This window comes from Mirounga angustirostris, unplaced genomic scaffold (genome assembly GCF_029215605.1).
Source record: "Mirounga angustirostris isolate CCGP_5_RB_7025 unplaced genomic scaffold, mMirAng1.0.hap1 SCAF_1, whole genome shotgun sequence".
In the NCBI taxonomy this organism is placed as follows: Eukaryota; Metazoa; Chordata; class Mammalia; order Carnivora; family Phocidae; genus Mirounga; species Mirounga angustirostris.
Genome location: NW_026991709.1, coordinates 190001623 through 190027938, shown reverse-complemented (window position 1 = coordinate 190027938; position 26316 = coordinate 190001623). Strand labels below are relative to the sequence as shown.

Below are 26316 nucleotides of genomic sequence, written 5' to 3'. Positions count from 1 at the left end.
CATATTTGAACAGTGAACATAGAGTTTGATACATTTTTTCAAATAGGGCTTAAGATTACAGATATTTTCTCAGTAAGCCACCAGTTGTCAGCACTGAATATGACCCTTACTCTAGCTTTGTACTGAGCACAGGGACAAACTGCCTCTTCAGCCACTTTTTTTCTCACAATATTATGGTGGCCCACAAATATATTTTATTATTACAGTTAAGTCTGTTCCTGAGGAGAAAAACTAAACTGCAGTGAGTGAAGGCTCTGGAACAGGAGATGTGTATATACTTTACTTCACTGTGGTCTTATTTTGGATAGTTGATTTGATTCTCTTTCTTGGAAGTTACAGGAAGATTATGTTAGCTATAGTGAGACTAGTTTGCTAGAACACCGTATAAAAGGAAGTCATGTAATTTCTTCCCTGTTTTCTAAGGGAAGAGTAGAGTTCAGAGGCTGTGTGCCCTTGGGTGGGTCACTCCTTTTCTCCTCTTCATGAGAAGATTCTGAGATTCTCTCTCTGAAAGGAGGATGAGAACACTTACTTACATCCATTTTTGCCCATGTCTCTGAAAATTTATTTTAAGATGTGACAAGTGACCAACATCTAGAAACCTATAATTACCCCGTTTTCACCATCTTCAACTAAACCGTCTTCAGCCGTCTTCAAACTAAAACCCCTTCATGCTATTGGCAGGTTGCCGTGGTTTCAGTAAACGTGCTAGTGTGACGTTATCTTTTTAGAAAATTGTCTCATACTTAAAATTGATTAGAGGTTACCCCCCCCCCAAAAAAACTATCCAGCCACTTATGTGTTGTTGAGTTGGCAGAGGTAGATGCAAGACAGAGTGATTTGGGTTGAAAATTGATGTGGAAATGGGAGTAATACTTCTAGCATTTTAAAAGGTAAAATCTTATGGGGTCTCTTCCTTGCCCAGTTTACTGGAGAGAAGTTTGTTTTGGCAAATTTTCTCAGATTTATTAATTATTAACAACTAAGGGGCCCCTGGGTGGCTCAGTTGGTTGTTGAGCATCTGACTCTTGATCTCAGCTCAGGTCTTGATCTCAGGGTCGTAAGTTTGAGCCCTGCATTGGGTTCCATGCTGGGTGTGGAGCCTACTTAAAAAAAAAAAGAAAGAAAAAAGTATTAACAACTAAATGGTTATTTTTATGAGTAAATTAGGAAAAGTAGCCAGCTGAGATTTTTTGCAATTTAATTTGTCTGGTGGAATTTAATTTTGAGTGTTTTATTCCCTTGCACAATATGAAAAATGTAGTTTGATTATATTTGGGTAATTTGAGACAGTTATGCCTTTTTAAGAAAATTTTAAATCATTTTCACTGTGAAATAGTTGATTTTCAAAAATTGATACTCAGTGGTATTCTGAGGGCCCTACATTTTATTTAGATTACTCCAAGTACAGACACTTTTGGAGGAGAATTGTGTATGTCCTTTTAAACCCTTGGCTAAATGTGTGCTAAATTAGACGTAAGTGATAACTGATGAGTCTATTGACTTTAGATCTAAAGTAAAACTCTTTAGTTTTACTAAATAGATGCTACAAATGGATAGCACTACTGTTTTTTATTGTGGGAAATTTCAAACATATTCAGAAGTAGAATAGTGCAAACACTCATGGGCCCATTGACCAACCGTCTTTAGTTGTTCGCTCTCCCTTTTTCATTTCATGGATTATCTTGAAGTAAATCACAGATGTTTCATCCATCCATCCATCCAGATAATGACACTCTTTAAAAAATACATACTTTAAGGGGTGCCTGGCTGGCTGAGTCGGTAGAGTATGCGACTCTTGATCTTGGGATCATGAGTTCAAGCCCCACGTTGGGTATAGAGCTTACTTTATTGTTTTTTTTTTAAGATTTTATTTATTCATTAGAGAGAGAGCATGAGTCGGGGGCAGAGGGAGAGGGAGAAGCAGACTCCTTGCTGAGCTGGGAGCCTAATGCAGGACTCCATCCCAGAACCCCAGCACCCCGGGATCATGACCTGAGCCGAAAGCAGACGCTTATCTGACTGAGCCAGCCAGGCGCCCCTACAGCTTACTTTAAAAACAACCATACACACACACACACACACACACATATTTATACACATACACACACACTTTGAAATATATGAAGTGTATATGAAGCATACTTTAAAGTTTAATGCCATAGTACCATTATCACATGGTGGTGTCTCTTGAATGCTGTTGATTACTTCACAGCTTGGATCTCCAACTTTGTAATAGTGGTCTTAAGTATTTCTCATAGGCAGGGTTCCCCTATTTGTAGAAAAAAGTGCATTGTTAAGATAGTATTTCTGCCAGCATTAATGACCTTTACCTTCAAATTAAGTTTTTAGTTTTAAAAAAGTAACATTACATAAGAGTCTTAATTTTAAAAATTATTTTTTAAATCCATTTGTCTGAACATATGGAGAAACATTTTTTCCAAAGGGCATCCTTCCTTTTCTCATGCAGATTTTAAATTGTGGATGCTGGTGGCCAGTTAAGAAACAGCTTATCATTTGCTTTTGGAATTTAATACAAATAAAATGCTTGACTTTTTTGAGGTTCTTTGAAATTGAACATTAACCACAAAGCAAGGAACCAGAGGGTGGAGTAAGGTAAGCAAGATTCTGTGTCAGAGTAGGTTATTTCCCATTGTTCATTAATGTATATCTTGATTCTTTCCTTTACAGCTCTAGCCTCATCTTTTAATATTTACTTGTTTATTTACTTTTTTGCCTGTCTAGGCTAAAACTTTAAGCTCCTCATTGAAGACAGGGTCTGCGACTCTTTTTTTTCTCCACTGTAGCCTTAGTACCTAGAATAGTTTCTGGCATATAGCATATGCTCAATAAATATTTATTGAATGACTGAATGAATGAATCAGTAGGTATGTTTAATGCATCTAGCAACTACTTGGACAAATTTTTACAGTAGAATAATTGGGGGAAATAGGATTCTTGTTTTGAAATTATCCCCAGTGGTTCCTGCACTGCTTGCATCTATAGGGAATCACGTAAATATGAATTCACATGGGGAGCGGAAACAGCCTTTTGCAATTCACTTTGGAGAATCTGGCTTGAAATAGCATCCAGCTCAGGAAAAATGCCAAAAAACACACCATGGCTAGAGTAAACTATGAGAGAGCACATCATCCTATCTAGGGATAAAGCTCAACACTCACCTGCCCCAGACAGAAGAGAGACTGCCTTATGATTCTAAGACATTTAACAGCATTGCACTTTTCTCTTGGTAGAAAATGTCAGTGAAATATATTCCTGTTTGTAATTTTGTGTCTCCAAGGCATGTTTTAACGTAACTGTTGTTTTAATTTATTTGAAATACCTGCCGTGTGCCTTCTTCTACTAGTGCAAATGAGGGAAAAAATGTCTCTTACTGCAGCTTCAAGATTATAGCAGATTAGAAATATATACCTTGGGGTGCCTGGGTGGCTCAGTCGGTTAAGCATCTGCCTTTGGCTCAGGTCATGATCCCAGGATCCTGGGATCGAGTCCCGCATCGGGCTCCCTGCTCAGCGGGAAGCCTGCTTCTCCCTCTCCCACTCCCCCTGTTTGTGTTCCCTCTCTTACTGTCTCTCTCTGTCAAATAAATAAAATCTTTAAAATATATATATATATATATATATATATATATATATATATATATATATATATATATACACCTTAAAAGTGCTATTTTGGTAGGCTCTCAAGGAGTCAGTAATGTAAGATTATGTGGCTGTATATCAGTAGTCAACCGACTGTCATTTTAACTAACTGGCAACACTTCTCCAAGGTTATTGATAATCTCACATTCCCAAATTGCTGTGCATGGAAGAGCCACATTGCTATACCTGTCCCCTTCTTAGCAAGGTGACGTAAGCCAAGATGGTCAGAGTCTGCAGCTCTGTGTCTGCAGCGGCTTCTTCATCTCACTGTGTGGGTCATAAAACTATGTTCATTTATTCCATAACTGCAAAGTGTCTACTCCAAGACAGATCCTGGTGTTAGGAAGAGGAAGACTCCATCCTTGTTCACAGTCAAGTAGCAGGAGATAGGGAAAAATAGAAGAGTGAATGGGATGAAGTGCATCAACATTTTACCAGCTCTGTTGATGCTGTGGACCAGTCATGCCCCTCATTTACATAAGCCTGCCCTCATATAGTATCCAGAGTCAATGCTTTTAAAGTGAAGATTAGAAACAAAGTAAAAAAAAAAAACAAAACAAAACCGCAAGAAAACTCCCTGTGTTCTTTAGTGAAGATGAGGGATCAGAACTGGCATATTTCCTTGTATTGCTAGGTAAGCAGGTTTGAGCTAGATATGTCAGCATTTGCTGGCCCCTGTTAACAACAGGGTCGGGTTTTCGATGAAGCGTCATATGTTTATCCTTAGACCACAGGAGCGCATCTGGATTAGGAGGACTGCTGTCGTTTTATGCCAGGATTTAAATAATAGAAAGTAGGGAGATCTAATTATTAGAAAAAGTAACATGCCAGAAGTAGCTTCACTGTATTAAGCAATAAATGTATCATACTTTCTCTGGATAAGTTCTTTATATTTTCTTGTCAAGTTAAAAGGATGCCTCCCTGCAGACAGGGAATGACCAAAATGGATTGGCCTTCTATCTGACAAGCATCTTGTAGGTGACCAGTTGCGTTGTAATTTTAGATAATCATGTTAAATTAAGCTATGAGGTATGACAGGATGCAAAATGTGAAGACCAAGTCTAACACCATGCTAAGTGTGAATGAAAGCCTGAGAGTTGCCAATTTTATGAGGTGTTAAGACACCTTTTCTGAAATTTGACCTAAGGGGTAAAAAAGTAAGCTTCACTATCTGAGTAACGTATTTGCACTATAGAGCTTAAAGTAATCTGTTGTGTATCTATAGATTATCTTTGTTTTGATTATCTGTATCAAATCTTCTATTAAATATTGGTTATCAAATTCTAAATATAGGGTTTATTTCATTAATCCAGTTATTGTAGTCATTGACATTCATAACCTTTCCCAGTGAGGCTTACAGCAGAGAGTCTGGGACGCTGGCTCTAGATCATTAGGATTTTATGAGTCCTCCCCTCTTCTGTCAATGACATAGAGTTCTGGTGTTCTCTCTTAGGACAGCTGGGGATCTTTTTGCCATAACCTTTGTAGTTGTCATTTATACGGCTTTCCTGGGCTGCCGATGGCCCGTCAGCAGCCTTCTTTGTTCCTGGGACTGTGTTCCTCAGAGTGCAGAGGAAGGAGGCATCTCCAGCAGACAGTCACATCTGAGAGTGATCCCCCATCCCCTGAATCCTATCCCCTCTGAATACCCATTTTTATCAACACAAAACTGAGAGTTAAAAGGCTGAAAATAAGATGGTTAAATCACAGCAATGATTTATCTTCTTATATTTGTTACTTAAAAGCTAGTTTGCCACTATGTGTGTGTGCCCTTGGGTATGTCAAGCCATAATTTAGAGCTTGGACCTTCCTCCTGATTCCCTTTACCAGATTCTGAGCAATGCCTTCTGCTGATTACAGTCCAGACTCAGAGTTCCTGCCAGGCCACATCCCCACTCCTGGCTTCTTTTATGTATTCTCAAAATATTTTCAACAGACATGCTATGCCAATCGATTTCCAACCTAATAGGAATCAATTAAAATGAGAAAACATGGAGGTGTATTCACTGCTTGTTCTCTGCTCTCTTACATAATTTATAATGTGTTCTACTTAACTACCTGAGTATTGGTTGGTGACTTCTGAGCCCAGTGGAACAGACGTTCATAGACATTTCCATCGTAACAGCCAAGTGCTGAATTTAAACACTGATCCGTGAAGTCAAAAGCATCAGTTAACAAGATGGCATCCTTCCTGTGAGAGAAAACAAGAGTTTGTGAGTATTTTAGATTGCTCTTATGAATCTAATTAATCAGGGATGGTGAATAACAACACCTCATTAGAGGTTGCTTCATTATTCACTTTTGAACAACTCAGCTTTAATTTTTTAGAAGTTTTAATTTTTGATCTGTTCTATATACAAGTATAAAGAGTCCAGTAGTCTTCAAGGCTTGTTATTTAAAATCAGCACCTCCCTGTCGCACCTCTACTTCCCCCACCCCTGGAATCAGTTTCAGTCTTTTAGCTGATATTTTTTGAATGTCTCTATCTTGTTTGGATTGCTATTTCTTGATTGTTCTGTTTTAGATATTATCTGTCAGCTCTCCATTACAAAAAGATAAGGATATGTTTTTGGTCCCCTACCCTCACCCCTGTGTCATCCCCCCCGCCCACCCCAGCTTCTTCTCCTCGGCCTTCCTGCTCCCAGTATAGTTACGATTTCGGTCAGACTTACATTCGCTGCCTGCACTGTGATGGCTGTATGTGTGTATATTATTGTGACTTTATGTATTCTGCCCACAGCTGAGCTGTGTCCCTACCATGTCCTTCCCATTAGTGATCTACCTGCTTGTCCACTGTTTCTCTCGACAACACTTCTGTCATCATCCTCAGTGATTTCATTCCTCTAAAATGTGGCTTCTCGGTTCTGGGATCTTCCCTGCTGACCTTGTTCTGCAGCCTCCCTCTGTCAGTCTCCGCCGAGATCCCACCCCAGGACGCCGTCCTCCACATCTGTACCTTCTCCGTGATGTGAGGTGTGTTCCTTTCACTGGCTCCTGCCCTGTTAGCTTACTCCCTCTAGAGTTCTGACTCTGATAGCCCCCCCTTTTTTTCTTTTCCAAACAACAAAATGTGTTTTAGCCTATTGAATGAAATATTTTAAAAAATTGTTCACATGCTTCTCTTCCTTTTTTTTAGCAAAGAATATAAAGCATAACATTGTGATTGGTTCTGCTTTTCCCTAGCCCTCCTTTTACAAAGCAGTTGAGCTGATGGGGATATTGTACCTATCAGCTTTCATCTTCTCTGGGCAACCCTTCATCATCACTGCAAGAGGATTTCCATTTAGGGCTGTTCACACTTCTTTGACCCTACCCGCACCCACCACTTACTTCACGTCCCTCATCCTCCTGGTGGCCTCCCTTTCTTCCTTATTCAGCTGAAATTTCATGGTCTGTTATATTCACTCCCTCAAGAACACATTCAGCAGTTTTTCATCGACTCTCTGCCACCACCTTTGTAGCTATAGGTGGCTGGGAAACCAGTACTGACTGGTGTAAAAGGGGCTCAGGTGGGCCCTTCCTGCTGCCTAGCGATCATATGACGTTGCTCTAATTCCTTTACTCTCTCATTCTCTTAGATGATTATTTCACACATTCTCTCTGATCGTTAAACCCACACTACCCACCTCCCCATCTCTCTTACTTAGATGACTTTTCGCCCCATTTCACTGATAAAATAGAAGCGGTAAGAGCACATCCACAAGTTCCCACCCATGCATTTATGCGTGCTTTCTCTGTTTTTAGTACAGGTACGCTGTCCAGGGTCCCAGCTCACTCCAGTCCCTCCTCGACCATTAGATGCCTTCCCCTCTTGCCTACTAGAGAACAACGTTCTAGAAATTCTCTTGCCTTTTCTCTACAATGTCAGAATCCCCTTTCTCTACTGGATCATTTTCATATACAAACAGGCTGTCCTATCTCCCATCTTAAAAACAAACTTTTGAGTCTGTTTCCCTCTCCATCATCTACTCTAGATCTTGGATCCCCTTTATGATAAAACTCCTTAAAAGTGTTGTGCTTGTTTATGCTTTGCTGTTTTTTCTTCTCCACCTCTTTAGATTGCTCTTATGAGATCCGTTTAGGTTTTCACTTTCACAGCACCACTGAAATAGTTCTTGTCAAGGCCACCTCCTCTCATCCTCTTTGGAGGGTCCCAAGACTCAGTACTGGGGCCTCTTCTCTTTATACAGTCACTCCATGTGATATCCTTCTGATGGCTTTAAATACCAGCCATATGCTAATGACTTCCAAATTTCTCTCTCCAGTCTCACTTACCTGCTTATTAACATCTTGATTTCTAACAGGCCCTTCAAAGTTAACATGTTCAAAGCCAGACTCCTGATCTTCTACACCTTCTCCTGTGCATCCTGCCCAAATCTGGTGCATTTATAGCAAATGGCAACTCTGTCCTGGCCAAAAACCTGAGCTCCTCTTTGTCACTTACACCCCACATCTGTCAGCAAATCCTGTTCTACCTTCAAAATATATCCAAACTTCAGCCACTTCCTACTACCTCCGGTGCTATCACCCAGTCTAACCCAACATCATCTTTCACTTGGGTTTTTGAGGTAACCTCCTAGCTGGGCTCCCTGCTTTGTAGTCATCCCCCTTGCCCAGTCAGTTCTTAATATGGCAGCTGGAATGATCCGTTAGAAAAATTCATCAGGCGATTGAAACGCTGAAAACCCTCCCACTCTCACACAAAGTAAAAGCCAACATCTTAAGTCTTTGCAATGATCTCCACCCCGCTTCGCCCCTGCCCCAGTACACCCCTAACTCTGACTTCTGCTCTCATTCCCCACCTCAGTCACTGTTCTCTTCTCTGTTCTCTGGATGGATGTGCCAAGCATGCTCTGGCCTCCAATGTTTGGACTTCTCTGCCTGTGGTGCTCCTTTCCCAGCCAACCCCATGGCTCCTCTCCTGTCCCCAGCCCTTGAGATCTTTCCTCAAACATCACCCTCCCTGGGAGGCCTTCTCTGACTTATTTAAAACTACATTCCCTGGGGTGCCTGGCTGGCTCAGTCGGCTCAGTCAGTGGAAGGTGCAACTCTTGATCTTGGGTTTGTGAGTTTGGGCCCCATGTTCGGTGTAGATTACTTAAAAGTAAAATCTTTAAAAAATAAAATAAAACCACAGTTCCTCCCCCCCCGCCCCCCCCCCCCCCGCCCCAGCATTGCACTCCTGGCATTCCTGACCCCTTCCCTGCTTTCCTTTTCTTCATAGCATTTATTTACCATTTTGCACACTGTATGATACTTGACTTATTTTTTCTGTGTGTGTCTCCTTTAGTCTGTAAACATCTATGGCCTTTTCAGTCTGAAACTCGTGTTCTTCATTTGAGGAGTATTTTCTTGAATTATTTTAATGGTTTGTTCCCTTCGATTTTCTCTGTCTGCTCTTCCTAGACCTCTTTTTCAGACGATGGGCAGTTAGGATCAGTCTTCTTACTATTTTTATCTTTTCTCCTAATTTTTATCTTTTTGTCTTTTTGCCTTCTTTTCTGTGAGATTTATGTAACTTTCTCTTTCAGTCCTTCCACTGAGTTTTTCATTTCCACTATCATTTTTTAGTTTCATAGAACTTTTTTTTTTTCTGAATATTGCTTTTTAAGAAATGACATTCTTGTTTTGTCGTTGCTATATCTCCTCTTAACTCTTTGAGGATATTACTGATCTTTTAAAACAGATTCCTTCACCCTGAAGATTCCCTCCAACTTGTTTCATTCTTGCTTGTTTGGGTCTCTGTTTTATGTTGGGGCTTCCCCCAGGTGTCTGGGGATCTTGAGTCTCTGATCGTAGCTAAGAATGGGGCACTAGCTATCTGATTACAAGTCTGGGCATGCTTGCCAATGTGTGGGATTCACTCTGGAGTGAACTGGGGGGACCATGGTGTCAGTATCTCCAGTTCTCTCTCCTTTGGGCTGGTCAGATTCTCCAGAGAAGGAGCACGCTGTCATGTTCCTGTAGCGTACTCGCCTGGCTGCCAGTTTTCTGGGAACCGGGGGAAAGAGGGCTGGTGGAGGGGGCTTAGGTTAGCACTTAGCCTATAAACATTTATTCAGTCCCCTGTTTTCTGTAGGGTAGCCTCATTCTCAACTATGCCTGATGTTCCCTGGCCCACAGGCCGTCTGTGTACCCTTCTGCCAGGGTGGAGTCAGGAGAATCTCAAATCTCTTTTTTAATCTTTTTTTTTTTTTTTAAGGTTTTATTTATTTGACAGAGAGAGACACAGCGAGAGAGGGAACACAAGCAGGGGGAGTGGGAGAGGGAGAGGCAGGCTTCCCGCTGAGCGGGGAGCCCCATGTGGGGCTCGATCTCAGGACCCTGGGATCATGACCTGAGCCGAAGCAGATGCTTAACGACTGAGCAACCCAGGCACCCCAAGGAGAATCTCAAATCTCTTGCAGAGAAGGAGGGGAGCTGGGAGTTAAGCTCCTTCTAGAAACAGACTTTTGGCCCATCCTGTGGGACTTACCTTCACCCCTCTTGCCAGAGGTACACAGTGCTGCTAGTTCTTGGGGTTCTTTGGTATAACTTGTTTCCCACTCTTGGTTTATGATCCAGTTTTCTCAGATCTGCTAAGTCACTGTCCATCTACTTTCTTATTTTCATGTTTCCTCCCCTGTTCTTTTTCTTTTTGTGGGTTTATACCTTTTTAAAAATTTCAACCATTAGCTGGTGTGTTCATGGGGTTTCAGGAGGGAACAAAAGTAAATGCATATGATCAATCTGCCATCTTCACCTGTATGTCCCCCACCTGAGATTTTGCAACCCCTTAAACAACTATAAACTATTTGGGTCAATTACCATTACACAGAGAGCTGGTTCTTAGTGTCACATGTAATAGTGTGCCATCCTTCATTTGTCATCTAGAAATCAGAGGGTGATACTAAGTAATCAAGGGAGGGACTTATGACACAGAATTGTTACAAGCATGGAGTCTGTTACAGACCTAACTCCCTTGCAGTGATAGGAAGATTGTTACTTAAGAACCATAACTGAGTAAATCAAGTGTTGTGGGTTAGATGCATGCATAAGTTGCCTATCTGTGTCAGTGCTGTTGGTCTTAAGTTGTAAGTCTCTGGCGCCAAGGCAAGCACTTAGAAATGGCATTGCAGATAAAAAAAAATCATGCTTATGAGGTGTTAGGGTGATCTTTTGTGTTTTATCATCTCTGTCAGTCAAGGCTTGTATCCTATTGTCTTCATGTGCTTTAAAATGCGGAGCATTTCAGGGGTGCCTGGTGGCTTAGTTGGTTAAGGTTAAGCGGTTAAGCTGACTCTTGATTTTGACTCAGGTCATGATCTTAGGGTCCTGGGATGGAGCCTGTGCACTGGGCTCTGTGCTCACGGGGAGTCTGCGTGAAGATTCTCTCCCTTTCCTTTTCCCTCAGTCCCTCCCCCTGCTCAGGCTCTCTCTCTCAAATAAATCAATCTTAAAAATAAAATAAAATGCCGAGCATTTCAGGATTAAGATACACTTGGGCTTGAACTGTGCAATACTCAGTTCTGCTATTAATGGTTCCCACCACTGGATTCTCTATATTAGGGAAAGTTTAATACCTAGGGCATACTTGTATAAAATGTATTTTTGACAGTTTTTGATGATTTAATTGAACATTTACTGACCACTGAATATCTGTTAGGTGCTTATATGGAGTCCTAAATGGTTTGTAACATGTTGCATGTTGTTAGAAATAAAAATAATTTGATCTAGTTTTTTTTTGAATTTTGTCACAAGTAGTTTATTTTTTAAATTTCAAATCTTTTGCCTTTTTATCTTAGTCTTACAGATAATATGAACTATTGGAGATTCTAGGGGAAAAGACACACACACACACACATACACATGTCACACCACCCCACATAAAACAGTCATCCTATTTTCTCAGAAAAGGTTGCATTCTCAAGTAGCCCATTTTTATCTTATCGACAATGGTGACTACCCTGTTTTGTTTTTCTTCCAGTGCCCTGTTGTGGTTGGGGCTTTGATTTCGATGTTTGTATGTATGTATGTATGTATGTATGTATGTATGTATGTATGTATTTATTTATTTAGATTTTATTTATTTGAGAGAGAGAGAATAAGAGACAGCACGAGAGGGAAGGGGATCAGAGGGAGAAGCAGACCCCCTGCTGAGCAGGGAGCCCGATGTGGGACTTGATCCCGGGACTCCAGGATCATGACCTGAGCTGAAGGCAGACGCTTAACCAACTGAGCCACCCAGGCGCCCAATTTCGATGTTTTTAAAGTGATCATTTAGATTATATATGATGTAACAGAATGAAAGCATTGCATTAGTATGTCATGACCCTTAACTGTACTGCATTATGTTGCATTTAAGAACTATTTGTATTATTGCTTTATGAATCTGTGTATGAATTCCCGGGTTTTAAAAAAAAATTAATCTTGAAGCTGAGGGAGAATTAAAATAAGTTTAGTCCACTTAGTAAGAGTTTGCCTAAGCACATCCAACAAAGAGAAGGATATATTTGAAATAAACAATCGCCCCCACCTTAACTTTAATACAGTTTAAGAGCATATGCTCAGGGGTCAGACAGGCCCCAGATTGCACCCAGCTCCTCCCCTGGCTGATTGTGAGACTTTGGGCAAGTTACTTACTCCCCTCAGCCTGAATTTCCTCCCCAGTAAGATAGGGGAGATTAATAGTATTCATTTCGGGCGCCTGGGTGGCTCAGTTGGTTAAGCGACTGCCTTCGGCTCAGGTCATGATCTTGGAGTCCCGGGATCGAGTCCGGAATTGAGTCCCGCATCGGGCTCCCTGCTCCGCGGGGAGTCTGCTTCTCCCTCTGACCCTCCTCCCTCTCATGCTCTCTGTATCTCATTCTCTCTGTCTCAAATAAATAAATAAAATCTTTAAAAAAAAATAGTATTCATTTCAAAAGACTATAAGGATTAAATGAGATGATGTATGTGAAAGCTTTTGGCATAATGCCTGGCACATATAAGTGTTCCTTAAATATTAGCTATGATTAAGACTCATTGATATTATTAGTACATCTTATGAATATGGTAGGATGCTTCATTTAGATACTCTTCCTATTTACAATGTTGAAGAGTATTCAGTTGAGATCATTTGTTTTTAAGCATTTTTATTTCTAATTGTTTTTTCTTTCATTAATCCATCATGCTTTATGTGGATGGAATCACGCTACAGTGTCAACCTCTCCAGGGTGGTTGCTGCTTTTGCCGGACCCCATTTAGCAAGGTTTTGGAGTGGGAAGTGAACAAAGGGTCTCGGGCTATTCTCTGAAGATTACCATGGTTTGAGGGCAGCCACTCACCGGATGAGGCGGAGCAGGTCCAGGTAGGCAGTTCTCACCGCATCTACTTGGGCCCCAGACAGGAAGCCATCGTGGAGAAAGTCACCGGCATTAGTCAGGATGCCGTGTAGAGCATAGAGGTCACAGAGGCGTTTGAGCACCTGCTGAACTGCCGGTTGGTTTTCTAGTTTCTCCAGAGTTTCTGTAAAACTCTTCACACTGAGATAGAAGCAGTGTGCCTAAAAGACACGAAGATCCATCAGCTTCTGGTTTCTGACTTCAGAAGTTATCCTGGAGGCTGGGCAAGACTGCTGGAGTAAGCTCGCTGTGGCCAAGTGTTTCCCTGCGGGCCGACGAGCAGCTGCCTGTGCTCCGAGCTCACCGTGGGTCTCGATGCTTGTGTGTGCGTGCGTGTGTGCCCCTGCTGGGGGCTTGTGGGCTCTGGGACTTGGCCCTTGGCTTACTCATTTTGTTTGGGGGAAATTTCAAGGAGGTTTGTAAGTAGAAAGAATACAGGGGTATTGGAGCCTGGCCTGGAGACAGTGGAGGACTGCACCACTTTTCTTAAGAAAACAGCTGTTTATTGTTTGCCATGTTTAAGGCAGTGGTGTGTGTGTGTGTGCTTGTGTGTGTCTTGGGGTGAGAAAGCAGAGGTACACGATGGACATAAAGTTTATCCCAGCTAGGGCGCCTGGGTGGCTCAGATGGTTAAGCGTCTGCCTTCGGCTCAGGTCATGATCTCAGGGTCCTGGGATCGAGTCCCACATCGGGCTCCCTGCTCCTTGGGAGCCTGCTTCTCGCTCTGCCTCTCTCTCTCTCTCATGAATAAATAAATAAAATCTTTAAAAGAAAAAAAAAAAGTTTATCCCAGCTAGAGAGTAAACTCTGCAAGGTAAGCAGGGCTGTTATTTAGCCCATATCCAACAGTCTGGCTTTGTCACTAGTTAAAATAAAACTTTTGGGCACCTGGTCGGCTCAGTGGAGCATATGACTCTTGATCTCAAGGTCATGAGTTCAAGGCCCATGTTGGGGGTAGAGCTTACTTTAAAAAAAATTATAAAACTTTTGGTACCATTTGGTAAGTGACCACTGCGCTCAACTGAGTGAGACCCCCATCTCTGTCAGCCAGGATCCTTCCCTGGGACCCCCTCCTCCCCACAGTTCGGCAAATAAAGGACGAATGCCTGACCCAGCAGGAGGCTTTCAGGCTCCTGCTTCCGTTAGGCCTGAAGTCCTTTCTGATTGGCCTGTGCCTCTGCCCTACTGGTTGTTGAGTATTCTGAATATTCCCCTTCTCCCCAAGATAAATGCGCATTATTGTTTTATTGTTATCAGGTTAGGTATATGAATTCCATGGGGGCGGGGAGGGAAGGACAGCAAATAAAACTCTTCTCAAATGTTTACATGCATACAGATCAGCTGGGCATCTTGTGAAAATGCAGATTTCCTAGTAATGCCTGAAGTAGCAAGGCTTAGACTGTTTTGAGGGTTCAAAGAAGTTTCCTCAGGGGGGCCAGGAGGGGTTATTGCATGTGCACAGAGCTGTACTTGCAGGAGCTGCACCAGCCTGCTGAGGCTGCCCCCGTGAGGCATAATCAGGTGTTGACAGACCTGGACTGAGGCTGTATTAGAATGGGTACCAGCATTTGCTCCTGTGTTCCTAGGGGACGGACCTCTCTCCTGAGCAGGGTCTCAGATTATAGGACCAGAGCCCATCAGAGCCTTAAGGTCTTTTCCATGCCCCTTTATTTTACAGACCGGGAAGTTACAGCCCAGAGAAGGAAGGACACCTGAGGTCACTCAGAGAGGCAGGTCATGCACAGAGCTGGAAACAGAACTTAGGCCACTGTTCCCCACTCCCCTGTGTTGCTGTCACTCTTTACCTGCATATTTATGGTTTCTAGATGGGACTTGGTGGGTGCTTAAGGTTTCTGTAGAGTAGATGGTTTTTCCAAAGCATGAAGCTCGGAAATTGCAGCTCTCCCTGCCCCTTATGACTTTGGTGAGTCAGCTAGGGCACCATCTCCCCAGGAAGCCACTCTTCTTCAGCTTACAATGGCCAGAGGAGAAGGGACTTGCTTTTCTCCTCTAGGCTGGCAGAGCTTCCCACCCTTGGTGCCTGTAGAACTTGGGGAACACCTCCCTCCCTCACACACAGTGGCTCTCTGAGGACACAGCTTGCATCTGTGGGGGAAAGGAAAGCAAAGCATCTTAACTATTTTCTACCTCTGGGACTTAATTCCTTTGAGTTCTATGTCCTCATCCTTAAAATAGAGATTATGCTACTCTCACCCCCAGGGTGGTATGTATTAAATGAGGTAACCTGGCATGCAGTGTCTGGTCCACTGGAAGGCAGAGCATAGGTTTAGAAAATGGATGCATAATGGGCAGCTGTGATTCCTTTTGTGGTAGTCTGGTGAGAACACAGCCTTGGCTCACCCCCCTCTGTGTTGATAGGACATTTAGCACAGCAGGGCGTGCTCCTGCGGGAGACAGCCCCGTGGATGGTGGCTGCGTTAAGACCAGCACCAGCTGATGTGGTAGAGGGGGCGGGTCACCAGGTGGCGCTCACGCCCAGCCTGCCCCGTGAGGGCTGCTAGAAAACATTCCTCAGGCTTTCCGGCCAATTCCTGGGCCTGATGCCTGAGGATCGAAGTGTTCACCTTGGTTTTGCAGCTGTAGGTAGGACCAGAGTCCCAGGTGCCTAAGCTGGAGCTCAGGAGTCAACCTCTTCCCCACCCCATTACTCTCTGAAGGCTCTTGCTATCTTCTATGCCCTTAATATGTCTGCATCCTCCCACTTGTCTCTATGCCCTCTGCCAAGTTCATGGTCAGGACCATCCTCAGCCCTTGCCCAGACTGCTGCTGCCTGCTCCTAACTGGCCTCCAGCCTCCAGTCCATTGCTCCCCAGGCAGCCTGTATGATTCTTCGACAATGAAACTCTGATCACCTCACTCCCGTGGTACAAAGTCTGCAAGGAGAACGAAACCAAACTGCTCACAGTGATGCAGAAGGTCCCAGGCCTTGCCCATCTTTTCTCCTCCCCTACCTGCTTACCTCTCCTGGGTTCAGTCTTCCTCCTTTAGCACCCAAATTTGTACTTCCTCAAGCACCTCCCCTTTTCTTGCCTCTTCCTTTTCCACCTGCTATTCCCTTTGCCAGGAAACCTTCGTTTCCCAAACCACAGCCTCTACCCTTTACCTGGCTAATTTCAGCTCATCCTTGAAGTCTTGGCCTCTGTGCCCTTTCTGGGAAGCCTTTCTGGTCCTCATGCCGGGTAGAGCTGCACTTCTCTGGGATCCCGGGCAGCCTGTGTCTCCGTCACTGTGCTGCCTTGACTGCAACGGGTACGGGCACCATGGAGCCCCCAGTCCCTAGCCCGATGCCTGGTGTCGAGCGGGTGCTCAAATATTTGCTGACTGAATGTGAATTACGCACAAACACAAAACAGAGTAGAACTGAATCAGACATCTAAGGATTGCCTGCGGGGCTAAGAGGAGACTTGACCTGCTTTTCGGTGTGGGAGGAAATATTTGAACAACCTGAAGCAAATCCAGTAACACTGCCTCATTACATTTTTCCCTAAGAGCTGTCAGCAAGATTGCTTTGGAGTTAAGTCCTTTAATTAAAATAGCCTGGACGAAAGCCTTGGAAGTGAAATGAGGGCAGCCACTGAGCAGGGCTGGGGAATAATGGCAGCGCTCAGATTTTCTCCGCATGGTGGCCTGCGGGGGAAACAAAACGGGCCCCTTTCAGCTGGAGCTTCAGCTGACGGGCAGCTCACCTTAGCAGCCTGGAGGTGTATGACAGTGGTCTGGTTCCATGCCTCATCCCAGTCAGCCCCGGATTGCATCACAGTCTCTAAGTGATGCACTGAGTCCTTTATGAGCCTGACGGCCAAAGAAAAAAAGGTTCAACTTCCTGACTGAGTGGGAAACAGACTGATGGAGCCTGGTCTCAGGCTGCCTGGGGATCCCTCAGAAGTAGAAGTGCAGTAATGTCCATTCATTGACCTTTGCTTTGTATTGCAAAGCTAAATGTTGACTATACATTATTTCTTTAATCCCCCCCCTTTATTTTTTAAGATTTTATTTACTTATTTGACGGGGAGAGAGACACAGCGAGAGAAGGAACACAGCAGGGGGAGTGGGAGAGGGAGAAGCAGGCTTCCTGATGTGGGGCTTGATCCCAGGACCCTGGGATCATGACTTGAGCCGAAGGCAGATGCTTAACAACTGAGCCACCCAGATGCCCCTCTCTTTAACCCTTTTAAGGGTAGGCTTTAACCAATTTACAATGGGGAAAACTGAGTCCCAGACTGGCTCACTTAACCTGTCCGGGGGCGGGGGGGGGGGGTGGTCACACAGCTAGTGAGGGGTGGAGCCATCTTAACCTATGAGCTGTAAAGCCTCGGGGCTCTAGGCCAGGCACTGACCCTCCTTTCTAATACAGACACCATCCTGATGTCAGTGTTTTCAGGCCATTCTGTTGACCGACTTCTGTAGCTGAGCAAGGACAATGGTTTTCCCGGAAAGGCTAGTGACGCCTGTCAGTCACCCCAGCCAGTTCCATGTTCTACCAAAGGGACCTTAAAAGGCTAGAAAAGAAAAATAACCCTTGTTCTCCAAACCACTAAATTGGTCATTGGCTATTTACTTAACCTTTATTCTTTTATTTTCTGTTCCCTGCCCATCCACTCATGACCCTTGGGATTTCTGTTGCAAAACACACTATTTATTAAGCAATACTTATTTTTTTGCATCAGGGAGTAGATAAGCAGATGTCACCTTGAGTTCCAAGCAAAAATCAATATAATGGCATTTTAATTACCCTGAGCAGCCTTATCGGGCTCTCGACACCTCCCCCAACTCAAATGTTCGTTCTCTGAGGCCTGGGCTTTTTATAACTGGTTTATTGATAGATCTGCAGTGCCTAGAATTGTGCCTGGCACACTGTGGGCACTTAGTATTTGTGGAATAAATACATGAATGTCCAAAGTTGCTTGTGATCTTTTTTTTTTTTTTAAGATTTTATTTATTTACCTGACAGATAGACAGCGAGAGAGGGAACACAAGCAGGGGGAGTGGGAGAGGGAGAAGCAGGCTTCCCGCGGAGCAGGGAGCCCGATGTGGGGCTCGATCCCAGGACCCTGGGATCATGACCTGAGCCGAAGGCAGACGCCTAACGACTGAGCCACCCAGGCGCCCCCAAAGTTGCTTGTGATCTTAAAATAATTATTAACCATCCCTTGGACCACAGGTTGGGGTATAAGACCTTTTTATATGCTGAAATTATTTCTTCCGGGTTGTTTTGGTGTTTTAGTTGGGTAGAAGTTCAGAAGGTTTATTTCTTAGGTACTTCCATCTCTCTATCTATTCTGTGATGGTGTTTGTGTTTGGCCAGGACCTCTTTTTATTCCCAGCCCTTGGCATGTTTGGACATTTCTGACGCACAGGAGGTACCCAACAGTATTTGTTGAATGACAGAATGCCTGAGTCCCTGGTCCTGTTTGTGTTCCCTGGAGTCCACTAGATAGACCCTGGCAATAAACTAATCCTATCCCTTGATGTAGTTGGTTTTTTTTTGAAAATTACTTTTAGTTTGTGGGCTATTTTAAATACAGTATTGGTATTTACTTTATTATTTACCATTATTCACATACTGATACATTTGTGGTATTTACAAATGGGGCACATTCACTGCATTGCAAATCACAGTAAGAACCTAAAGATAGAAAAAGTTCAGGGCACCTGGGTGGCTCAGTTGGTTGAGCAGCTGCCTTGGGCTCAGGTCATGGTCTCAGGGTCCTGAGAGCAAGCCCCTGCTCAGCGAAAAGTCTGCTTCTCTCTCTGCCTGTCCCCTGCTCGTGGTCTCATGCTCTCTCTATCTCTCTCTCAAATTAAAAAAAAAAAAAAAACAACTTAAAAAAAAAAAAGAAAAATTTCCTTGCACTGGCAAGAGGGGTGATGTCCTTCTACTAGCTCGGCCAGGATGGGGAAGTGATGGTGGCTCATGGATGTGGCTTCCCCTTCTCTGCTCATGGTGGCAGGAACTGAGAGGACTGAGGTTGGGGAAGGGGGTGCTTTTCAGAGGAGTATCCACAAATGCTCACCCCGCCCGCCCCAAAGGCCCTAGTGTGGGAAAGAGCCTGCCCCCAGGTGGAATGGCTAATTTCTTGCTCACCTGGTTGCTACGTGTGCCCAGGCCGTGGTGTAGAGTTTTGGGTGGAGGAAGTCGGCTGCTTTCTGGGCTGGGCATCTGGCCAAGTCAGTTGTGGTCAGGTATGCAATAGACTGAGGCAGAGACTTCTGCAGTGTGGAACCTGGGGTTGCCTGAGCTTGAGCTTGCAGGTAGTTTTTCACCAGAAACCTGGGCGGGGGTGGGGGGGCGGTAGAAGAGGTAAGCAGGGGGGAGCCCTGTGGGACCGCCCAGCACCCCTGTTGCCCAGGAACATGCACTCTTATACTCCCTACGGGAGAACCAGGGCCATGCAGGCTCTTGCCTGGCCCCTCCTGATAGACACTCAGATCCTGAACATAAACCCTTTTGGTATCTGAGCAAACAATCTTTTCTTCTGGTTAGGATCTTGGGATTTGGGGATTCGTGCTGAATTGTACAGTGACGGCGGAAATTAAATTTTTGTACTTGAGGAAGGATAGGTGTAAGAATGCTAACATGAGTGGAGAGTTACAGGTGACTCTCTGCTTCTTTCCTCTGATGACCCAGTGGTTATAGGCTCTGGGCTCAGCCATCCTTGGATTCCCCGGGCAGCTCTGCTGAGACCTCTGTGACACGTGTACATATTATTTCACCTCCCTTGGCCTCAGTGTCTCCATCTCTGGATGGGGATAATAATAGTCACCTGATAGAAGGTTTGTGAAAACCGAGAAAATACTGTAATGCTCCTATAATGGTGGGGTACAGAGTGTCTAATACAGGATACTGTATCCTCCTTATCATTTGAAAAGACTTCCCATAATATTATTATGAACGTGAAAGGCCTTGCCAGTCAAGCCCCCACACACAGAAGAGAGTGAACAGAAGCCTGCAGTTGCATCCCTGCCTGCCTGCCTGCCTGCCTCTCAGGTGGGAACCTCTGCGTGCAGGCCCCGTGCTGAGCCCAGGGACAGGCGGTGAGCAAGGCCCTCAACACTCTGGCTCACAGAGAAGAGCCTCTCAGATTGGGTTGAGTGGGAGGGCTGGAGCAACTGGAGATGGCGTGTTCAGTCAGGGTGGGCATCTAAGTGGGGACCTGAGGGATGAGAGGAGCTGCCTACAGCCGGCCCCGCAGGCTGGGACAGAGCATTCAGGGGAGGGAAGCTAGCGGGAGCCAGTGATGGGAAAGAGGAACCGTGTCCAGCCCCAGGGGAAGGGAGAGCACGATGGGAAGGGAGACGGGGAGGGGGGTGGGGCAAGCCGCAAGGACTCCGCAGGGCAGGTGCAGTGGTTTTCCCATGAGCTGTGGGGAGCCCCTGAAGAATGTGAAGCAAGGGAAAGCTGTGCTCTTGTCCCGCCCGCGAAAAGCTCCGGATGGACTGGAGACAGACTGTGCGAGTCAGTTGGTCTCCGTGTGGCGTTGCCTGGTGCCTGTTCCGGCCGTGGGCATCGGGCGCTGCTTCAGCCCACGCAGGGGCCTTACCTGGCTGTCTGAAGGTAGAGCACGGTGTTGTCACCCTCATAGGTGCAGGAGGCTGTCACTCTGCTGACCAGTGAGGGCAGGCCGCTCAGCTTCGAGTAGCCATGGCCGCCACAGGCTTGGCGGCACAGCTCAGTCCCCTGGAGGCACAAGTCTGACGTCATGGCCTTGATGCCTGCACTCAGTGCATGAAGCTGCAAGAACAGGGCATCAGGATGAGTAAGGAGTCCCTCCAGGAGCAACCATGCTTCCCGCTCATTGAGCACCTGCTGTATGCCCATGACAACCCTGTGAGTAAGAATGATCTCCTCGGCTTGCAACTTTACGAACCAGAAGGCTGAGATTCAGAGATGTTACGTGACCTGCCCAAGGTCATACGATGAGGCAACGTAGCTGCAGGGCAGTAAAAACAAAGGAAAACTGACCAGGCCAGTGTCTCCAGGATCTCGGGAAGAGGGTGCTTCCTGGATTGGGCTCACCATCATTTAGGAGTTACGGACTTTGCTGGCAAGTGGAGTTTTTGGAGAGCTGGCCTGTGACCGTGGAGGTCCACCATCAACCCACTGGCCTGGGCTGCAGGAGGGGCTGCCAGGCAGCAGACCTGGTTAGAGCTTTCGGTTCTTGAAAGCCCTTACCCATCTTTCAGACTCTTGAGTCCTTGGGAGGAAGGTCATGTTCCTTAATCTCTCTGTGCTTCACTTTCCTAATCTGTAAAATGGGAATATAAATGAGGCCAGTGGCACAATTGGGGATTGATGAAGCAGTGCTTACTTATAAAGCACAGGGTCTGGTGGACGAAACCTTAGTGTATATCTAAGTGCATAATCCTTCATCTGAGACCCTTGTGCCAGATGTGTTTCAGAATCAGTATTTTTTTGAATTTTAGAAAGCTAAAGCAGGGCATTGAAGGCAGATTATATATAATAGCCAGAAAAGTCTGGGGCAGCCTTAGTGATCAAACTCATTAGTATTTCTGCTGCAAAATGTATACACATCCAGTGGGATAAATCAGATCACTTCAGGTCCTACCATGCCACCAAATGTGTAATTTGTAATTTTTCTGTAATATTTCAGAGCTTTTTAGGTTTCACATACACACCAGGGATTGTGCTCCTGTGTTCTATGTATAATGTGTGATTATTCCCTCTAGCATTTTTGGAGCTTTCTGGAGGCCAGATGTAGGTGGATTTATATGTGGGGGTACAGTTCGCCCTGGGTGCCCCGGGGATATTGGAAGGCTGGGGGGAGGGAGTAAAAGGAGTCCTTGGGAACAGGAGTGGGGCTGCTTCCCAGTGGGCAGAACAATCTCAGCCACCTTCCCAGCTCCGGCCACCCCCCCCACTGCCCCCCAGACAGCAGATACCTCCGGCAGGTGGCTGAAGTCTTTGTTGAGAATGGCATTGTAGGAGCTACGTAAGAACTCTAGGAGGCTGCTCGCCAGGAAATGGAATGCATAGGCTGTGGCCAGCTGAGGGAAGAGTTTCTGCTGCTGTGTCTGGTAGTCCAGGATTTTTGCCTCTGGGTCGCTGAGGGGAGGAAAAGCAGAAGGTTTAGAAGATTGCTACCTGCCCCCTCCACCTTCCCATATCCCCAGGACCAAAAAAAGACTTAAAAACTGATCGTTTTTTATAACTCACTGCAAAACTTGACCTGAACTGACATGAGGTTAGTAATAATCTTAAAATTCCATCTAACATGAATATCCACACATTTCTCTATAGAAATATTGACAGGTTTGCCGATAGGTGCTGCCCCTTACGGGGGACGTGTACAAAATCACAGCCTGTGCACCATATTATCCTACCGACATCTGGAAAGTTCTGAATTCCAACACATTTGGTCCCAAGGATTTCAAGTGAGGGCTTGTGGTCTTGTACCCCTGATGATTTGAAACCGGACCTGTCACTGTCCAGGTGCACATAGTATGTGCTGGGGGGTACATCAAGTCTAATCAGTAATTCTGAGGATGTGAACTTGGGTCTGACGGAATCCCAAGGCAGGGACGGCCTTGTCCATTGCTATGTCTGCAGTGCCTGAGACTGTGTCCAGCACGAAGGGGACCAGAGTAACAATTTGTGGATTAAAAGAAAGCGTGACTGTGAGAAGCCTCCCATGGCTGTTGGGGAGAATCTTAGGTCAGCAGTCCCTCATTTATTTATTATTGGTGGGGGAAGGGGCAGAGGGAGAGGAGAGAGAATCCCAAGCAGACTCCCCGCTGAGTGCAGAGCCCAACACGGGGCTCAACCCCATGACCCTGAGATCATGACCTGAGCCGGGACCAAGAGTTGGATGCTTAACCGACTGAGACACCAAGGTGCCTCAGACACACACTATCATAACCATCCTTGGGACACTTGTGGAACCCAGAAAACTGGGCTCTGGATGGGACTTCAGCAGCAGCACCTTTTCCCCAGCACCCCTGTCCTCCGGAGAAGAGTCCCTCAGCAGGGGGAATCTGAAGCCCAGGCCAGTGGCGGTGCCCTGGGTTTGCCAGAGGAAAGGGACCCCGGGCTCTGGGCCTGGCTTGCTTCGTTGCATTTCACTCTCCACACTGCCCTGAAAGAGTGCTCCTGTCATGCCTGTGTTGTGGGTGAGGACACTGAGGGACAAAGAGGTGGTGCGACTTGCCTAAGCTCCCATGGCTGGCACGCGGCCCAGCTGTGTGTCCCCCAGGTCTGTCCGGCATCTGACCCTCAGTCCATTTTGCATTAGACTCCTGGATCCTTGAGCCCACGGCATAAAGCATCACCGGATTCTTAGACTGGAAGTTCTCTCTTCACATTCCAGGGGAGGAAACAGAGGCCCTGAGCGGGCAAAAGACTTGCCCAGGGTCACTTAAGCAGAGTTGGGACAAGAACTGCCGGGCTGAAGCCCATCCCTCAGTCAGTCAGGACTCGACCCTCTCTTCCCACACTAGCACCTTATGCTCAGCTCCTCGCTGCGACATCCTGGCTGCATGTCTCCATTGGGGGCATATTTATCCTAAAATATTATTTGCTGTTTACCCAAAATTCAAATTTAACTGGTAGCCTGTATTTTCATTTGCTGGAAACCGCGCGTGTGTTTACACAGGCACGCACACGAGTGGGTGCACATAACACACAGTAAAAAACAGAGTATGGCGGTGCCTGGCGGGCTCGGTGGGAGGAGCATGTGGAACTTGATCTCAGGGTCATGAGTCCAAGCCCCACATTGGGTGTGAAGATTACTTAAATAAATATTCAAACAACAACAGAGAGTACAGTCAGCTATTCAGTCCCATGGAGCAGAGGGAGCATCCGCTGGATGCAGCCACATGTGAACAAAATGGTCCAGACTTGGACATGCCCCACGTGGGGATGCTGACAGCCACAGCCGGACAGAACCAGCTTCAGCCGTGCACCGTCCAGTGTGACGGCTGGGCTTTCCCAGACACGATCGCTCACGCCCTGACCGAGCTCAAGAGCCACAGTCACCCACCTTTTGGCAACCAGCTGACGACCCAGACACACCCAGCCAGTCACAGCCCAGCTGGACTCGGACAGACAGATCTGATGGTACAGGGTCAAAGACCCATGATCACACAGAAACCCAGGCCCTGACCGACACAGGTCAGGCGGTAGACCAGCCAGGGCTCGAGGGAGCCTGACGGAGACCCCATAGACAGGGCCCACTCGGGCAAAGGGGTGGCATCAGGGGACAGGCACTGTGGGATGGAGAGGGAGCCCTGTCTGTCGTGGTCAGCCGGCGGGTGCCCCTTGCCTGGGCCGGATGCTGGATTGGCAGCGGATGACCGAGTAGCGGATGGCGATGACACAGGCCTTCTGCAGCAGGGGGATGATCTCGCCCAGGAGCAGATCCACCCGCAGCACCACCATGGAAAAGTAGTTGGTCTGCAACGTTCCGAGCTTGACGTAGGTGCCGTCTGGCAAGACCTGGTGGACCAGAGAAGGGTGTGCCGGGCCTGAGCCAGGGCTCCCCAGCCTGTCCTACACTCATGACTGTGGGCTTCCATCCCCTCCAGGCACACGGCCCTCAGACCACTCACCGGGAGCAGGTGGCTGACCGCCCGCCAGAGCACACTGGCTCTTAACACACCTGTGCTTTCTGCTGAACAGTCACTTCTCAAGTGCCTGGGTTCACAGCTCCTCTCCGGAGACACCCAGGACCTCCTCCAAATCCATAGCTAGAGGGAATGCCTGGGGACCTCCAGACCTTCCTCCAGCACTCGGCTGGTGTCTGGTCAGTGACTGCTTGTCTAGGCCTCACTGTAGGTGAATATGCATGTCACCCTCAGCCCTTCCCTTCTCTCACATCGCTTTGCCCCCCTACCCTATGACTGCTCTACCATCCCACGAAGCTCTGAGCATTTACCCCTGAGAACTCTGAGGCTCAGAGAGATCAAGTGACTTGCCCAAGGTCACACAGCTCCCAAACTGGGGCTTTACCCAGATCTGTGGGATACCAGAGGCTCTTTGGGGTGGGGGTGGAGTGCCCCAAACTCTGCTCTTTGGGGGAAGACCCAGAGCCAGCAGCAGTCTGCAGGAGGCCACTGCCCCTCTCCAGGCAGCGTAGGCTAGCAAGCCTTCCCAGGACTCCCACCTGTGCAAAGCGACTCAGCATGTTCTCCCTAGGGACCCGCACGTGGTCCAGTCGCAGGAAGCCGTGGTCTGTGTGGTCAAAGCCCATCTTGGGCCCGATGTCTCCAACGGTGACTCCTAGAAGGAGATGGAGATGGGAACGTCTGTGAGCCAAGTGCTTTCGTGTGCCGGGTACCCTCCACCCACGTTCTAGCTCCCCCAAGCCTCACAGCAGCCTGTCACGTGGGATTATTACACCTGTTTTTCAGCTGAGGTCAGACAGGTGCTGAATCTTGCTCAAGTTCACCCAGCCAGTTAGCACCAGGTCTACCCAACTGGACTCATCCCTGCCCAAGGGAGACATGTCCCAGCTTCTCCCATTACCTTGGGGCCTCAGGATAGGGAGGCCTGGTGGGCTCTCTTCCTGGCAGTGGTCCTAGGAGCCACGTGGGCTTACCTGGCAGTGGGGTGTGGTCCTGGAGGCTCCGGATGGGCACAATGAAGGCGTGCATGCCCTGTCGGGCTCCTGAGCAGATCAGCTGGGCCTGGACCAAGGTGTGGGTGGCTGACCGTCCCACTGAAGGCAGAGAGAGGAGAGACCCAGCATGATCTCTGGTGTAGGAGACCCTGGTGTATGGAGCAGGCAGGCTAACTCTCCCTATCAGGAACCTGCATGTGGGTCCAGTCTGAAATGGGTGAGGAGGACCAGCGTGGTGGCACGGGGAAGGGCAGGGCACCCCGTGAAGCCAGGATGGGGATTGTTTGATCTGCCTCAAATGGTCGGGTCAGGGGAGGATGCACAAGGAGCCTGAAGGGTACAGCTATTTCCCAGGGGGTTTACCCAGGGCAGGGAGGGCCAGGCAGAGGAGAGGTAACATCCTGGGCAACAAAGCGATGCTTTTTCAGGATACCCCGTGGCTCACATGGCCTTGACTCATCCTTGGAAATGACTGGAACAGTCTTGAGAGCTTTAGTATGAGTGTCTGGGTTGGAGAGCTTTATGGACAGCCATTTGGTGGCTGGAGGTGCAGGGGTTTCTGTCTAAATGTCACATATGTGGAGCAACCAGCCTATAACACACAGGCAGGGGGTAGGGAGGCTCAAGGAGCCGGCTGGAGATCTGGAGGGGTGCAAAGCCCTCCACACGCTCTAGATGCTCCCCCTTTCAAAG

At 46.7% G+C, this 26316-nt stretch overlaps 1 protein-coding gene across 7 annotated transcripts in view; it reads right to left on the bottom strand.

Annotated features, from left to right (window-relative positions):
- Positions 1-49: 49 nt before the first annotated feature.
- ACOX2 (acyl-CoA oxidase 2) overlaps positions 50-26316 on the bottom strand; it is a 38877-nt gene continuing 12610 nt past the window's right edge. For 3 of the 7 annotated variants that reach the window (XM_054504655.2, XM_054504657.2, XM_045862052.3), the window contains 11 exons: positions 25603-25722; positions 25168-25283; positions 24328-24500; positions 21950-22112; positions 20590-20780; positions 19134-19319; positions 16735-16840; positions 12971-13188; positions 5724-5856; positions 2169-2272; positions 50-1106 (listed from right to left, as the gene is read on the bottom strand). In XM_054504655.2, the coding sequence (XP_054360630.1) occupies positions 2210-2272; positions 5724-5856; positions 12971-13188; positions 16735-16840; positions 19134-19319; positions 20590-20780; positions 21950-22112; positions 24328-24500; positions 25168-25283; positions 25603-25722 (1469 nt within the window). In that variant the 3' untranslated portion in view covers positions 50-1106; positions 2169-2209. Of the gene's footprint in view, positions 1107-2168; positions 2273-5723; positions 5857-10140; positions 10317-12970; positions 13189-16151; positions 16370-16734; positions 16841-19133; positions 19320-20589; positions 20781-21949; positions 22113-24327; positions 24501-25167; positions 25284-25602; positions 25723-26316 lie in introns of those variants that run through there. The other 4 variants (XM_054504656.2, XR_010412349.1, XR_010412351.1 and 1 more) reach the window with 4 other exon arrangements.